The following is a 17,111-nucleotide window of genomic DNA, read 5'->3' on the forward strand; positions in this document are numbered from 1 at the left end:
AATAGTTAAACTATTTTTAGTCATGTGATTCACTTACCAATTTACGAATGAGAATATATTAATGAAGAATATAATACTTGTTTAATGCTATCTTCAGTAGATAACACTTATTGAAATGCTATCGTCTTCAATAAATAACAAATATATTTATAAGGATAATTAAAGGTGTGCCCCTTATTTGAGTGTTGCCTCAGCTATGGTAAAAGAGCACAACACTTCTTTAAATTAAACATAGATCTAAAAGGTAAAAATAGACAATGTCACCTTAATAATAATAATAATAATAATAATAATATGGAGGCGCTTTTAAGTGCATAAACAAAACATGTCTCTATGCCCTTTACAAACAAGAAAATAAATGCTATCTTAAACTACAAACTTACACTACAAACAATAAATACATATTAAATGACATTTGAAATAAATAAGTGAGTTTTGAGTTGCGATTTGAATGAGTTCAGAGAATGTGCTTGACGAATATGAATTGGTAACTTATTCCATAGTGTGGGAGCGGCAACTGAGAAGGCACGCTTAGCATAAGAAGTTGAAAACCACTTATATCTTTATAAAACAAAACAAGAACAAACCACAGCAATTTATAGTGCACTACTTACAGGCACAACACCTAGACGTTGATCCACAAGCCTCAACACACTTTACAGGTTGAGGTGAGGTTGTGCTTCCAATTGAAATCCTTACACCCTCTATGGAAGACATCACCTTAATCTTCTACACAGAGAGGGCTACCTGAATGGGTGACTCCATTTGAAACCTACACACCTTGCGTGGGAGATTAAAGTCATATCTTCCATAGGGGGTATATGGATTTTAACTGGAATAACCCATTTTGGAGCAGACAACATTGATTGGGTGGCTCCATTTGAAATTCACACTCTCTGTGGGGGAGATTAAAGTCATATCTTCCATAGGGGGTGTATGGATTTCAACTGGAATACCCAGGTATGCACCTGAACTCTTCACTTGTACTTCTTAAAAACCCAAAAAACACAGAGTGTACTTCTTCAGAAAACCAAAAAAGACAGAGCATATTGTCAGTCAAAACATCCGATAAGACCGTCTTTAAGGAGGATGTAACACAAGGCTGAACTCAACCCACATCTCCCCTATGGGATCGCCATGGTAACTATGGCAAATCATTCAAACCAACAGCTATAGCAAGTGATCAAATATCACTGTATTTCCATTTTGTTTAGTGTTTTTATCTTAAGGTAGATGCAATCTCCGGGGGATTTTGCAAGAGTTTGGGAAAGATGGTAGTCGAGCACATGATGGCTTGCATTTTCTGCAATGCGTATATATGTGATTGGTACAATTTTTTTTGAATATATCGTGCTGCACTAGTACGACCACACGGTACCTCTGCGTTGAACCATAGATGTCAAAGAACAGGGATAACGACCTGGATCGTAATTCTATAGAATATTTGTATCATGCTGATCACTCGCACCTGTAAGATTAGTATCTTTAAAAAGAGCGGTATTGTATTCAATCTATGATTGCAGACATACGTAGGTGATGAGTGCAACCTGCTTGTAGTGCAGCGCGATATTTTCAAAAATTGTGTGAACCTATTGCTATGGTAGTTAATCCAATTATTACATCACTTTGACAGCAAATTAGCACATGTATCCGAATATCCATGTATCAAGATATCAAGAAATTCTATGCACAGATAAAATCTAGCTGAATACTCCTTAAGTCAGTCTGACAAGCATCCGGCAACCCCAACCCAGTTTGTTCATTTTGATTGCACTGAGTTGTGCATTAGCACAGATTAACTGTGTTCTAGGATAACTTTAAGGGTTATTGGGTAGAGATTTCTTTTATATGTATTGTGATGATGCACTGTAACATGTGCTATTCACTGCAAAGATGATAGTGCAATAATTGCTTTCTACTGATGCAATTACTGATTTGCAATAGATTCTATCCAGTGGTGATAGCATTCACAGCATTATTGCTATCTACTGAAGATAGCATTGGTATGATTATGATTGCTGCCTGCTGATGTGCTGAACTTACCATTGTAATAATAGTTTATATCTACTAATGATATCAAATTATGTTTGCGATTTTTTGTGTGTGTTAATTTTGTTATTCTTTGTATTCCTCAAATCGGACCTTACAGAAATTAGTAAAGGATAAACGAACATCCTCTGCTAGGATTACAAATAAAAATTGTTTGCATATTTTATAAGAATACAGTCAAACTGTAATATCAGAGAGTAAAAATAGAGTAAAAACAACATAGAAAGGCAACAATCAGTAATGTTATGTCCAGACTATTCTTTTATAGAGATATTTGACAAATCTAGTGTAAAAAGAGAAAAACAACCCACACAAAAATATCTAGCATCTCTAAACCATAACTAAATAAATATTTTCCTGATACATGAACCAAAATCAATTAATTAAATATTTTTGTTAGTACCAGTAATAACAGGGTAACTAGGTTGGAGTAGTTACTCATGTAATACCATATTTACCCTATTAAATGCCCCTGGGGTGTTTAATATAATAAATATAGTACTCAGATGGAAAATATGTAATAATTACTGTTTGCTATCCACTGAAGATGGCAGTATAATAATTGCTTTCTACTGAAGATAGCATTGGGCTTTTGCAGTTGAAATCCATATACCACCTATAATAGAAGACATGACCTTAATCTTACACACAGGGAGTGTGAATTTCAAATTGAGTTACCTGGATGAATGAATCTAAAAATCATACTCCCTGTGTGTGGGAGATGAAGATCATATCTTCCATAGGGGTGTATGTATTTCAAATGGAATAGCACATTGTTATACATTGAGGATAATTATGCATGTGATCATTTTTGCCTTGACCAAAAATGGAGTCCAAATTTTGACCAAACTGCAAAATAACTGTCATTTTACACTTTTTGACTGGGGAGGGTGTTGGGCCTGCCCCCCCAAAAAAAGTGAAAAGGAGAGAAATGAAAAGAAAAAGAGAGAAAAAAATGGAGAAACAGAGAAAATGTGAAATTATATGACTAAAAAGTCACACAATCAAGTATGGGCCTGTGATTGTTTTAGGCTGTGCCTGGACAGGTCCTTGGCCCAAGGTATGTAAAAGTAACTGCGTTGGACATCTGAAATAGTGTTTTAAGCAATAATTTTTAGAAATAGTCCACCAAATGGTCTCAATTTTGCAAAAGTTTTTCACTCTTGAGGGGGCATCCCCAGCATTGTGCTTGCATGATGTGATGGCCAGTCTGTGCCCATTTTTCATTTTTCTCAAATTCAAAGTGGGCCCCCTCCAACTGCTTTAGGTCTGCCACTAGGGATGCTTGGTCTTGGCAGTTGCTTTGTAGTGAAATAATTTGTGGTACCGGAGGTGGTTAAGGATAAATGAACTAAATTGATTAAATATTTTGTTAGTAATAACTGGGTAAAGCTGGTAACTAGGTGTGTATAGTTACTGATGTAGTAGTAATAAGCTTAACTAGGAATACCCAGATGGCCAAATGGGCTATTCCAGTTGAAATCCATACACCCCCTATGGAAGACATGACCTTAATCTTCCCCAAAGGGAGTGTGAATTTCCTTGTGTGTGAGATTAAGGTCATGTTTTCCATAGGAGGTGTATGAGTATCAACTGGAATAACTTGATATGTAATAATTACAGATTGACCCAGTTCAGCAAAGATAATCAAATTCTGTCTGAGTATGAACATGCTATTCCACTTGAAAAACATACATCCTCTATGGAAGACATGACCTTAATGTCCCACACAGGGAGTGTAGATTCCAAATTGAGTCACCTGTTCAGGTAACCCCATTTGAAATTCACACCCCCTGTGTGGAAGATTAAGGTCATGTCTTCCACAGTGGGTGTGTGGATTTCAACTAGGACAGCCCATTATTAAAGGTATGTTTGTCCTGTGTAGCCTGGTTGCAGTTGGTATCCTAAATGTACAGAACATTAAAATATTGAGTAGGATTTGTTGTAAGAATAAACTAAAGAAGAATGCCCTCACAAGGAACCTCTATTATTATCGGGAATTGCCTGTCACACATGATCGCACACAAGGTCGTAGGCAATTGGTGGGACCTCATCTGCCCAGAACATATTGACCCAGGTCAGCATACTGCCATATCCTTCCCGACATGCTTAGTATCCAAGTCCGTAGAAGAGTGGATCCACACACTATGTACACAAATATACATTTGGCCACATTTTATTATACGATTAATACGAATTTATTAAACATGGTAACAAATATTCTCTAGCAAATTGGTTATACGGTGGAACTGGTAGGCATATTATAAATTCGGGATATTAAATATATTCCTGACCAGCCAGATCTGCGCATGGTCAAAGACGAGGATAGACGAGTATCAGACCGATGCAAACTGGCTTAGTCGCCACATCAGCCAGTTTGGTTCTGCCCCTCCACAGGGAGCGTAACCTGTGTAGGAGACTCGGTCGGACCTGGTGGGACCTCATCTCTCCCCATCGATTGAAAAATTGTGATCTATAATCCCCGACATTGCTCTTATGAACTGACATCCACCTGGCCCTCATCAGGGGTGGATTCTGGACTGGAAGTTAAGGGGCATGATCCAACAGAGAATGGTGCGGGTAGTTTAGTGGGTTTCGTTGATGAGGTTTGTCGGTGGCTCAGTGGTTACGGCCTTGGACTCATAATCTGAGAGCTTGCTTGATGTGCATGGGTTTGAGTCCCTGTCCCACCACTGTGTTGCGCCCTTGGGCAAGGTGCTTTGCCTCGCTTGCCTCAACCACCCAGGTGCAATGGGAAGCTGTTAGTGGTAGTTACAGTTGTTGTACTGATGAACCCTGCACAAATTGTAGGCTGCAAACATTGTTCCAGCATATTCTAATGACAGCGGAATAAACGTAAAGCGCTTTGAGGCTGTTTACGGCATAAAGCGCTATATAAATATCTACATTTATTTATTTATTTATTTCTTGCAGTTTTATTAAATTCTTTATTGCATTCATTATTCTTTCTTCTCTTTTTCCTCTCCCTCTTTCCTACCTTCCTTTCTTTGCTTTCCTTTTTTTCTTTTTTGGTGGAAATTTTAGGTGGAATCCGCTGCATTTGCTCCCATGTGATATGCGCTTAGTAGGCAAAAGAATAACAATTTTGCATTTTTTGCCCAGTCAACCTGAATCTTCCACAGAGGGAGGGTGCATTTCAAATAAAGTTGGTCAATGTGCTAATTCCATTTGAAATTCATACTTCCCCTGTGGAAGGTATTTTCACAGGGGGTGGGTGGATTTCAAATAGATTAGCCCAGTTTAGCTGAATTGCTGGTCAAATCTTTTCCATGAAAATGTACTTTCATTCTAATGTTGTGTGCAATATAGTGTTATGTGCTTTTGATGTATGTTCAATGTTTTTAGCTGCCAAATAAAATAAAATGAATGAATACCCTCTATAAACCAGGCCTAAGGTGTATGGTGCAGTATTGACGTCAGGTTCCCATGCAAGTTTCATATTGTAACTGTCAATCTTAAAAACCAATAATTGTAATTGTCTCCAATTGAAATGTGAGATATTGGCAACACAATACCAATGTCTGTACTGAAGTATTTAAAATGAGACCATTTGTAGGTCAATTGCATATAGAATGCTTCTTTTATGTCAGAGATATAGTTTCTTGTTGCACTTGCTGTGTTTGTTGAAAATCATATTGCTCTGCAAGTCATAACAGTTTGACTGCATTTTTTCTTCTCTTTTTACTGCACTCCTAGAAAAAAAGGTGCAACTTAGAACCCTTTTTTATCTCGCAAAGTCACTAGTTGGGAGTTCCGAGACGTTCCAATTGTTGAGTTGATAACATTACAAGTGTTTTCAAACAAAAAACAGCAACTCAACAATTGGAAGGTCTCAAAACAACCAACTTTACGCTCATTTTATGTGCACATTAGAATCTGAGATCCCAGATTTTGTATTTTGGGACTTTTGTTGTTGTTCTGTACAGCTTTTTAAAGGTGGGTAACCTGATTGACAACTCATCCCCCACTTTACCTCATCAAAATGCTGGTATCAGATGAAAGCTCATATTTTTCTCATAAACATATTGAAATTTGGTGTTCCAAATTGGTATATTTCTGAAGAAATCATCAAAAAACTGCCGAATTAGTCTAAAATATGGTATACCACATTTGAGACTATTTAGGTGGTTCTTTGATGAATGATATCTTCGGAAATACACTGAGTTGGAACGTCTAATTTCAATATGTTTATGAGAAAAATAGGGCCTTTCACTTGAAATCAATATATTACATGATCATGATGATTATCATTAATAAAATCACTGTAGACTACCAATATCACGCTGTATAAATGTCGGTAATTCCATTAGAAAAAACATTAACATGTTCTTTTTGCATGAGTGCTTGAAAGGGATGACATTTTATGTTATACGTAAGTTTTAAAGAATTTTCCAAATATATCAGGTCACCTTCCTTTAATTGAAAAACATGAGCGAAAACATTGCACATTTCTTACACAGATTTTGGTGATTTACAAAGTTATTAATAGTCATTTGCTAAAAAATTGTAAAAATGCTGCCTGACATACCAACCTTACTTGAAATGTCTGCTGCCCATAGAATGTGTTTTTTTGTCACCTAAACTTTAATAATATTATCATTTTGCTTAATCTTAAACGATCTAATATCAATGACTAACAAGCTTCTTCAAACATGATACAACATCATTCAGAGTCAATGACAGTTTATTGATGTGTAGCAAGTTCTATATTACTCCCATAGCAAGCCTCCCTGCCTCGCCGTCTCTCCGCCTTGGTTGACAGGTTGGCCGAGACGACGATGCAAGTGGCATGAAATTGATTTGTTTTCATTTTGAGCTCTCAACAATGTGACATTCATTTCCATGCTTTGTTGATCATGTGAAATGTTGGTTATTGCATCGTGTATTGCAATTTCACTACTAGTAGCAACTGATATAATTGTAGTTATCTGATAACTCGAACAATATTGGATTGTCGGAACCTAAGATTTGTCATGTACTATAGATAGGCAGTTCTGATAAACACTTTCATTTGGTTTGGGAAATGTTATCTTGAGAAATGAAGAAGATGTTATTTAGATAAGGCACATTTTGGTGATGATAGGCATGAACTGCTCAACTAAAGTGAATTGTAATGTCATGACATTCACATTGCTAATAAAAGTGTTTATAAAACTTACTGACTTTTTGTATTTTTTTTTCTCCAATTTGTATAGATGTTCTGACTTTAAAAATGTTTTTAAGCAGTTCTAGGTTTCAAATCTACGCAGAGAGTCCTGATATAAACACTATTGTTTGCCTGGCTAGCAGCTAACATCGTAAAGGTGGAATAATGTTTGGAATCTACATGCATGTTCTATTTTTACGCAGTACTAAAATTCTAGGCAAAGACTCCTGATAAACACTGTTGCTTGGCCTAGATGTTGACAATTTGAGATGCAATGGCTTTGCACAGGAATGTAAATATTTCCTCTGGTCTTTGCTCTATAAAAAGATAAAGCTTTCTATAACCTTCCAATTTCAAACCACGTATCTCTCGCACTTTTACTTATCTACAAGATGATGCTGTTGTACTTTTCAGATATTCCGAACAGAGCGAGTGAAGAACAATGCCAATCCCGTCTTCACAAAAGGTTTCATATTAGAGTACTGCTTTGAGGAGTTACAGAAACTGAAATTTGGTGTCTTTGATGTTGATAACAAAACAACAGATCTAAGAGATGATGACTTCCTGGGAGAAATGGAATGCACATTGGGACAGGTGAGTGACCTTTGACATTGGAATTGAACTTTAACATTTGTACACTGGGACAAATGAATGACATTTGTCATAGGGTATGATGTTGATAACAAAACACATGATCCTAAAGATGATGATTTCTTGGAGGTAAAAGGCAAATTGAGAAAAAATTCTAATAGCAATGTATACAACTGTTATCTTTAGTAGATAACAAGTAATTCAAATGTTATCTTCAATAGATAGAACATATTAAATTGTTATCTGCAGTAGATAGCAAGTTTTTAAATGCTATCTAGTTCTTGTTGAATACTTACAATGGTCTTGCACTCTGCCCATGGAATGCTATCTTCAGTAGACAGTAGATAGTAAGTATTCAAATGTTACCTTCAGCAGATAACAAGTATTCATATGCTATCTTCAGTAGATAGCAACTATTTAAATTTTATCTTCAGTAGATAACAAGTATTTAAATGCTTTCTTCAGTAGATAACAGCTATCTTCAGTAGATATCAAGTATTCAAATGCTATCTTCAGTAGATAGTAAAATTAAAATAATATCTTCAGTATGTGTGTAGACCCCCTGACAAGTAACAGGTATCTGCCCATTACATCTACAGCTCTATTGCCATTGGGCAAGTCCTCAATGTGTGGCCCTGATACACGCTTGCATTACATAATATTGATTATATCTGGATTTGCTTCCATTGCTAGATTGTGTCAGCCAAGAAGTTAACAAGAGAACTGTTTACAAAGGAAGGCAGGAAAGCTGGCAAATCAATGCTGCTGGTAAGTAATCAACAACTTTACCTTCCAAATCACAATGGGCTGTACCATTTGAAATCCATGTCCATACACCCCCTATGGAAGATAGGACCTTAAAGCCATATTGTAACATTTATTGAGGAGCACGCCCTCAATATTGTTCAAAATTCTGTTTTTAATGTGCTTTATTAAACAAAAATCAAGACTTTTGTATGCAATGTTCATAACACAGTACTTAAATGGCATGCGGCATGGTTATACACACATCAAAAGACAGTGCCAAGCACAACTGTTGGAGTGACATGTACTGGCGATATCGGCGCTGACAGTAAACACTAACATTTGATGGAAAAGAATACTAATCTATTTTTTATGGAATGTTACATAATGCAAATATGTGTCCAAATTGAACTAAAGATAAAAAGAAGAACATTATAAATTTCTCAAAAAGTGGGGCGGCCATGGCATGATGGCCCTAATACACCCCTATAGAAGATATTATCATAACTTTCCATACAGGGAGTGTCAATTTCAAATGGGGTTACTTGAATGGGTGACTCCATTTGAAATCTGTATTTTTCTAAAGTATTTTATTTTACCGGTACTCCATATTTTTGCTTTTATCTCAATTTTTGCTTTTATCTCAATTTCAATATTAAATGATTACCAATTATATTTTAACATAAAAGACATATTTTTTAATGATATTTTACTGCAAAGCTTGGAAAATGTCAATTTAAGAAATATGTAATATAAGTGTGAAAAAACAGAAAAAATGGGCTTGATGCTTGTATTACTCATCTTCACAGCTATGAGTAAATAGCAAGGTGGAAAAGAGTGATTGAAATATGTGCATGTGCATAGAATAAAGCTGTGTAATGTAAGACAGTGATGCAGGCAGGAAATTAGCCGGCTACCCTCGATATTATGCCTGTATTGGGACATTCCGATTGAAATCCATACACCCCCTATGGAAGGCATGACATTAATCTCCCACACAGGGGGTGTAGATTTCAAATGGAGTCATGCATTGATGTAGTCCCATTTGAAGTTCACACTCCCTATGTAAGAGATTAAGGTCATGTCTTCCATAGTGGGGTGTAAGGCTTTCAACTGGAATATCCCATTTGTACCAAGGAACAAAGTAAAAATGTCACATAGAATTGGATGAAGGTGAAAGCACTTAACCTCACTCAGTTCATGTTTATATCAATTATAAATTAAAGGTGAAAGATGTGCTGTAGATGATGCTATTAGGGCATCATAATGGATGCATCTATATGGTCAAACTTGTATGTACGAGAGGAAATTTTTGCACGATTAATTTTGCGCATTTTGCCAATTTTGAACTGTTTTGATTTTCTTACATTTACCTATCCACAAAATGAATCTATTCACATGTTGTCATTTTCACACAGTAGCAGCTTGGAATGTGAAAAGCGCACAAATAAATGTAGCGCAAAAATTTTACAGTATGTTCTTTACTAAATGGCACCAAATGTAATCTGATGTTTTGCTCTTGCTGCAAGGTCAAAGACTTTTCCCGTATGTATGGATGACAGTATATAAGACTGTATGTTTGGTACCCAGCAAACACAAAATGTTTTACAGAAAATATATAAAACGTTGTAATAACGAAAACTTTGTGCAAAACATTCTAACACAATGTTATTTAAGAGTTGACAAAATATTTTTGCAAAATATTTTGCAAAAATATTTACCAAAAAACGCTGATTTAAATCATTAATTTAAATTGCGATTTAAATCACTTGATTTTTTTTTTAAATCACTGATTCAAAATTCTAAAATAAAATCAATAACCATGCAAAAAACCTTTTGCAATAACATTTTGACAACATTTGGAAATAACATTTTGGCAACATGTTTGTTGTTGTAGTGTGTTTTTTATATAAAACATTTAAAAAAATGTTTTCTTGACCTTTATATAACCCGACATTTAAATGTTATTAAAACATTTTGAATAAAACTAAAACATGTTTACAACATGTTTATTGAACATTTTTGCATTTGCTAGGTATGGCTGTAGCTAGGGTGATGACATTTTTGGCTATAGTTTTGATTTAAGTTTTGGTCTCATATTATTGTTTATAGGGATTAAAATTTTAATTTTATTATTCTTTGCCAAATATGAAATATTAGTATAGTAACAACTGTTAGGAAGGTTTTCTGGCCATTTTAAAGCCAAAATAACCAGTCAAAATGAAAGAAAACCCACTTTGGTGTTATATGGGATATTTAAGGGATTTAATAGTGTAATTCCTAATAACCCAATTATATTCTTGTTTTAACATAATATTGTAGTCTTTCGATACTTTGACAACTTCAGCTGTGTAACTTTGTGCTAAAAAGTGGTTCTTTTGTGCTAAAAAGTGGTTCTTTTAATTTTGGACAATTAATTAAAAAATGCTCTTTGTTTTTTTTAACCGATCAAACTGTAGTGTTATTAATCCATCAGTTTTGAATGTTTCATTTTCGTAATATTTAAAATTAAAGTAATATTGAACTGAACGAGAATGAGCATAAAAGAATTTTTTTCATAGTACGACAATTCCAATATTTTCAGTAGTGGATGTTGGCACGTCTTTTGTTCTCTAAAATCACTATACATGACATGATGTACGTGCCACATCCATCACAGCTCATCACATCACACTAGTCCAAGATATAGGCAACCCAACACAAATTGCCTGACACCTTTTACTTATATATTGCCTGAGTATGGCCCACAGCGATCATCAAACGTGATCAGATTCAGATCTGATTTAAATTCTGTATTCATCGGACCTCATTTCCCTGTCCACTTTACATGGCGATTGCTCAGTGTCAGAAGTGGGTAAGTGCAATAGCTGCCATTTGTAGCAGCCATGTGTAGAAGAGTACAATATATTGTGTATAAATTGCCAAATGTTCACATGGCAGCTATTGCACTTACCCACTTCTGCCACTGAGCAGTCGATGGTTAGTATACAGGTACTTTAACATGGATGGTGAATGATCAGAGAAGATATCTCACCCTTCCCAGAATCCTTTTCAACATTATATTTCACCCCTCATTGCATCAAATGACACTCACTATGTACAGGTTCCCTTTTTCATTTAAAGAATAGACAGGTTAAATGGGACGATAGTAAAGAAATAAACATATTTTGAAAGATCTGGATGTGCTCTGTTCATTGAGGTACATTTCGTCACTATCGACACATGTCAGTACAGAAAATTGAAATGAGAGAAATGCATTATGGGAAGTGTAAGATATCTTCACTGGTGAATGATGGGATGAATATATAATAGGGACAGATGGGTAGAGGAATTGATAGGCAGTTGTTAAATTAGGGACTGACCATGATGCATTCGTGTCATTTGCGTGGTTTAATTTGTGAGGGTAGCTTTAGCTGCCCGAGCAAGCAAACCATGCAGACGTGCCGGAAACGAATTGTGAAATGGTGATGAACAACGGTGAAACATGATTGAAAACCTTTCAACAATGAAAACAAGCTAAAAATGGTCCAAGTCATGTGATTATTTTATGAGAATGTCAGTTAGTCACATTATAAATGAGTGGACCTCAATGTTTATCAACAAAGACAAGGGACTGGTATATCGATATGCTTGAGTGAACCCCATGCAACAACTACACTCTTCAATAGCCTTATTGTGATTTTTTAAAAGTTTTAAAGGGAGTTTTAAAAACAAACACGCATACTGCCAGGCAAAAAACAATGGGAATTGACGTCAGATGTCAACTCATCTATACCAGAAGTCACGTTATCAGCAATAAAGCTACAGAATAAAACTGCAATGTTTAGCCGGCTGTTTTCTCCAAAATAATGAAATGAACATATAAGTTCCAGGCATGATGATTTTTACGCGCTGACGCGTTACGCACATGCATGTTTCCGTTAACTTGCGATCGCATACGCTACTGTAATAGTAATGATTCATCATCAAATACAAATAACAGAAATTAACTCCTGCAAAATTGATGGATATTGGAGCAAAATCTTTGTCGTAACATGCATTGCATTGCAGTGATCCTGATAATAAACCAAAGGCATACTATAAACATGAGCCCAAGATTCAGGGACATTCACCCCCGTGTCCCCCATGGCACTGCCACTGAAAAATATCTGTAATCATTTTATTATTGATATTTACCTGTTGTGAAATAGACACAATTCTACGCAATATAACAGCTTCTATAGAAGCCATATAGAACCACAAAATAGTTTTGTTTTTAATGTACATTTTTTATGTAACATCACATGGCTTTATAATTCAATTTTATTTCTATTGATACCAGACATCATGATTTGAGTAAAGACACACATGGCTGTAACATCATTTTGCATACTTAGCCTATATTATATCTCCTATAATTGCATTGTAACTCAAATCCCCTCCAAATTCATTTAATAACAAATATACAGAATTCCCCATTTACATATTTTCTTATCAGTCTATCAATAAAACAGTTTGCCATAAGTTAAGTTCATCTCCATCTATTTTGTAGTATGATATCACTGCTAGGCTATATTTGGGATATTCCAGTTGAAATCCATACACCCCCTGTGGGAGACATGACCTTAATCTCCCATAGAGGGGGTGTAGATTTCAAATGGAGTCACCCATTCAGGTAACCTTATTTGAAATTCATACTCCCTCTGTGGAAGATTAAGGTCATGTCTTCCACAGGTGGTGTAAGGATTTCAATTGGAAGAGCTCATTGTCATCGGGAAGCAGGTTTACCACAGATATTTCATCGCTATGTATCCGAATCATGTTTCCTTAGATATCCAGAAACCATCAGGATAGACAGCAATATTTAATGCTTATGCACTACTAAATCTTTTTACATCAAATAAAGTCATCATGGTGTAATTGTGATATGATCAGATGCACTGAGACCTATAAGCTGGAAATCTTCAATTAAAGGTGCATAACCCGATCAACAACCCCATCCTTCAATTAAAGGTGCATAACCCGATCAACAACCCCATCCTCCTCATCCAAACTGAGATTTTAATATCAGAAGAAAGCTCATATATTTCTCATTACTCCAGTAAAATTGTATGCCCGAGATATGTTACATTCAGATGAGGCCTAACTAAATGTGGTAACCACCATCAGAAGTACTATCCCATGTATAGAGCATTGTTATGCATGTATTTGCTTGTAATTAATCAAAACCGTTTGAGCAATATAACTCAAAATTTGGAAACTGGATGTTTTCATGGTAGGCCTCATAATGTAAAATATTTAAAAAATCTGTCTGAGCCCACCTACCTTTAACCCTCTTCATGCGGTTGTTGACTGCAAATGACAAGTTTCAAATTTTCTTTAAAAATTCAAAAATTTAAGAATTGTATATTTTTGAGACCATATTTAGAATGAGCATGAAATGTGCATTAAAATGAGTACAAACAAGCCTAGGATTGGTTCAGTGGTTCTTGAGGTTGGAATAATTTGGGAGTGACAACATTCACTTTATTGTTAGTTTTATAAAGACAAAAGTACAGGATATATAAAGGAGATATCAAGGCATGGGGTAAAAAAAAGGTTGTCAAGTTTTTACTGTAAAATTTTGGCCTCTACAGCAAAATTTTCCTACATTTGTCTCATTAACTTGCGTTGATATACACATGTGCTGCATCCTCCAAGACAAGCCAGTCCTTATAGATTGCGATATACCGGTTTATACATTGTATACATAGCCCTCTCTTCTATCATCCTAGATGTGGTGTGCTCCCATAATAGGAGGTAAATCATAGCAAATAGAGCAATTTCCGTAGGGTTGAACTCTCAAGTGTTTGTACCTACTATCCCTCCCTGTACTTGAGTGAATGAATGAGATATAAGATTGGAAGTGAAATGGCTGCCTGTTGCTGATTGCTTGTATCTATAAGCTTTATCAAAATGTTTTTTTACCAGAGGTACATACCCAGCACTAAGGGGGTGGGGGAAAAGGTGCATTTGCCACACCCCAAGTATTTTTCTCGCCCCCCCCCCCCCACTTTAAGGCAAAAAAACTAAAAAATACTTTTTGCAGCAATTTTGTGCAAAAATTGTTGAATTTGGCCCCCCCCCCATTCCCCCATGAAAAAAATGCCTGTACTACCACTGCACATACACCCACACACCCACCTCACATACTACCAGTATAGATCAACTACTCCAGGTGCCAGATGAAACATGTTAGTTTTACCTAACTGGGTATAGAAAGTTTTTAGTTCACTTTTGCTATTTGTACGGTTTAGTTAGCACACCTATGCCCACATCTGAATGTTGATTAATCTCAGGGTGTTCTGGTTCAGCAAATCACTAATTGTCCCTTTAATGCTTTGGTGCCAGCCATGGGCCTCAACATAAAAAGTCCAAGCTTTGAGATATGTTTTTCAAAATATCATGAGCACCTTAAGAACCACTGAACCAATATTAGACTTGTTTGTACTCATTTTAATTTATTTGTCATGCTGATTCCAAATAATGGTCATGAATATTTACATTTCTGACATTTTTGAATTTTTAAACAAAATTTGAAACTTGTCGTCTGCAGTCAACACACCTGCATGGAGATAGTTAAATTGTATGTTTACAGGTAATTTTGGCAAACCCTGTCACATATTTGTCCCATTGATTACATTGATACACATGTACTACATCCTCCAAGACAAATGTCAGTCCTTATGGACTGCAATATACATGTGTTCACTTTATTGTTAGTTTTATAAAAACAAAAATACAGGACATGAAAAAGGAGATATCAAGGTATGCAGTAAACAAAATGAATGTCAAATTTTTACACCAATGTAAAATTTTGGCCTCTATGGCAAAATTACATTTCCCTACATTTGTCCCATTAACTTGCTTTGATACACATGTGCTGCATCCTCCAAGACAAATGTCAGTCCTTATGGATACATTGTATACATAACCCTCTCTTCTATCATCCTAGATGTGGTATGCTCCCATAATAGGAGGTAAATCATGGCAAATAGAGTAATTTCCGTAGGGTTGAACTCTCAAGTGTTTGTACCTACTATCCCTCCCTGTACTTGAGTGAATGAATGAGATATAAGATTGGAAGTGAAATGGCTGCCTGTTGCTGATTGCTTGTATCTATAAGCTTAATCAAAATGTTTTTTTACCAGAGGTACATACCCAGCACTAAGGGGGTGGGGGAAAAGGTGCATTTGCCACACCCCAAGTATTTTTCTTGGCCCCCCCCCCCCACCACTTTAAGGCAAAAAAACTAAAAAATACTTTTTGCAGCAATTTTGTGCAAAAATTGTTGAATTTGCCCCCATTCCCCCATGAAAAAAAATGCCTGTACTACCACTGCACATACACCCACACACCCACCTCACATACTACCAGTATAGATCAACTACTCCAGGTGCCAGATGAAACATGTTAGTTTTACCTAACTGGGTATAGAAAGTTTTAGTTCACTTTTTGCTATTTGTACGGTTTAGTTAGCACACCTATGCCCACATCTGAATGTTGATTAATCTCAGGGTGTTCTGGTTCAGCAAATCACTAATTGTCCCTTTAATGCTTTGGTGCCAGCCATGGGCCTCAACATAAAAAGTCCAAGCTTTGAGATATGTTTTTCAAAATATCATGAGCACCTTAAGAACCACTGAACCAATATTAGACTTGTTTGTACTCATTTTAATTTATTTGTCATGCTGATTCCAAATAATGGTCATGAATATTTACATTTCTGACATTTTGAATTTTTAAACAAAATTTGAAACTTGTCGTCTGCAGTCAACACACCTGCATGGAGATAGTTAAATTGTATGTTTACAGGTAATTTTGGCAAACCCTGCACATCCAAATTTTCAACATAAATCATCACATTCTTAATGAAATCCTATTAGACCTATGATAGAGCTATTCTCCAGAACTACCAACTGGCAGCCATTTTGTTTCCTACAACCTACTTACCACCAATGAATATCTCTCACCTATAATTATACCTAGTATCTCCGGGCTCCAAGCAACCCCGCTGCATACATTCACAATTTAACCCCAAATTTTACCCTACATAAGTAACCAGGGCTCTCATGCAGCAACAGTGCCGATTCACCATAAAATCCGCGTAGGTAAACAATCTGGGCTCCCAGCAAACCCTGGCGCATACACCAACTTGCAGAAATTGTATGTGTGTAAACACGCTGGGCTCCCAGCAACCCTGGTGTATACATCATCTAACCCCAATCTTGCTTAGGCAAATACCCATTATATCAAGAAGCACTCCTTATAAAGGTTAACAGTATAAATGACATTTACAGGCCTGCTGAAGATGAGAGGAAATTTTGCAACCCAGCAAACACAAAACATTTTACAGAAAACGTTTAAATGTTGGGTTATATAAAGGGTATATGAAGGTTTAAAACGGTTTTAGTATTTTTTTTCAAACATTTTTGAAAACTTGCTGCAAAATATTCTATTTATTTTTAAAGTGTTAAAGAACTATTTTGTAATTTTGTAAAAATTTTAGCCATTTTACAATAACATTTTGATAACATTTTTG

General features: G+C 35.8%; 1 protein-coding gene across 1 annotated transcript in view; it reads left to right on the plus strand.

Annotated features, from left to right (window-relative positions):
* LOC140136092 (copine-3-like) overlaps positions 1-17,111 on the plus strand; it is a 233,760-nt gene that overhangs the window by 109,249 nt on the left and 107,400 nt on the right. Inside the window, 2 exon segments of the mRNA XM_072157798.1 lie at positions 7,631-7,810; positions 8,501-8,575. Of these exon segments, the coding sequence (XP_072013899.1) occupies positions 7,631-7,810; positions 8,501-8,575 (255 nt within the window).

Source organism: Amphiura filiformis, chromosome 16, assembly GCF_039555335.1.
Source record: "Amphiura filiformis chromosome 16, Afil_fr2py, whole genome shotgun sequence".
NCBI classification, from domain to species: Eukaryota; Metazoa; Echinodermata; class Ophiuroidea; order Amphilepidida; family Amphiuridae; genus Amphiura; species Amphiura filiformis.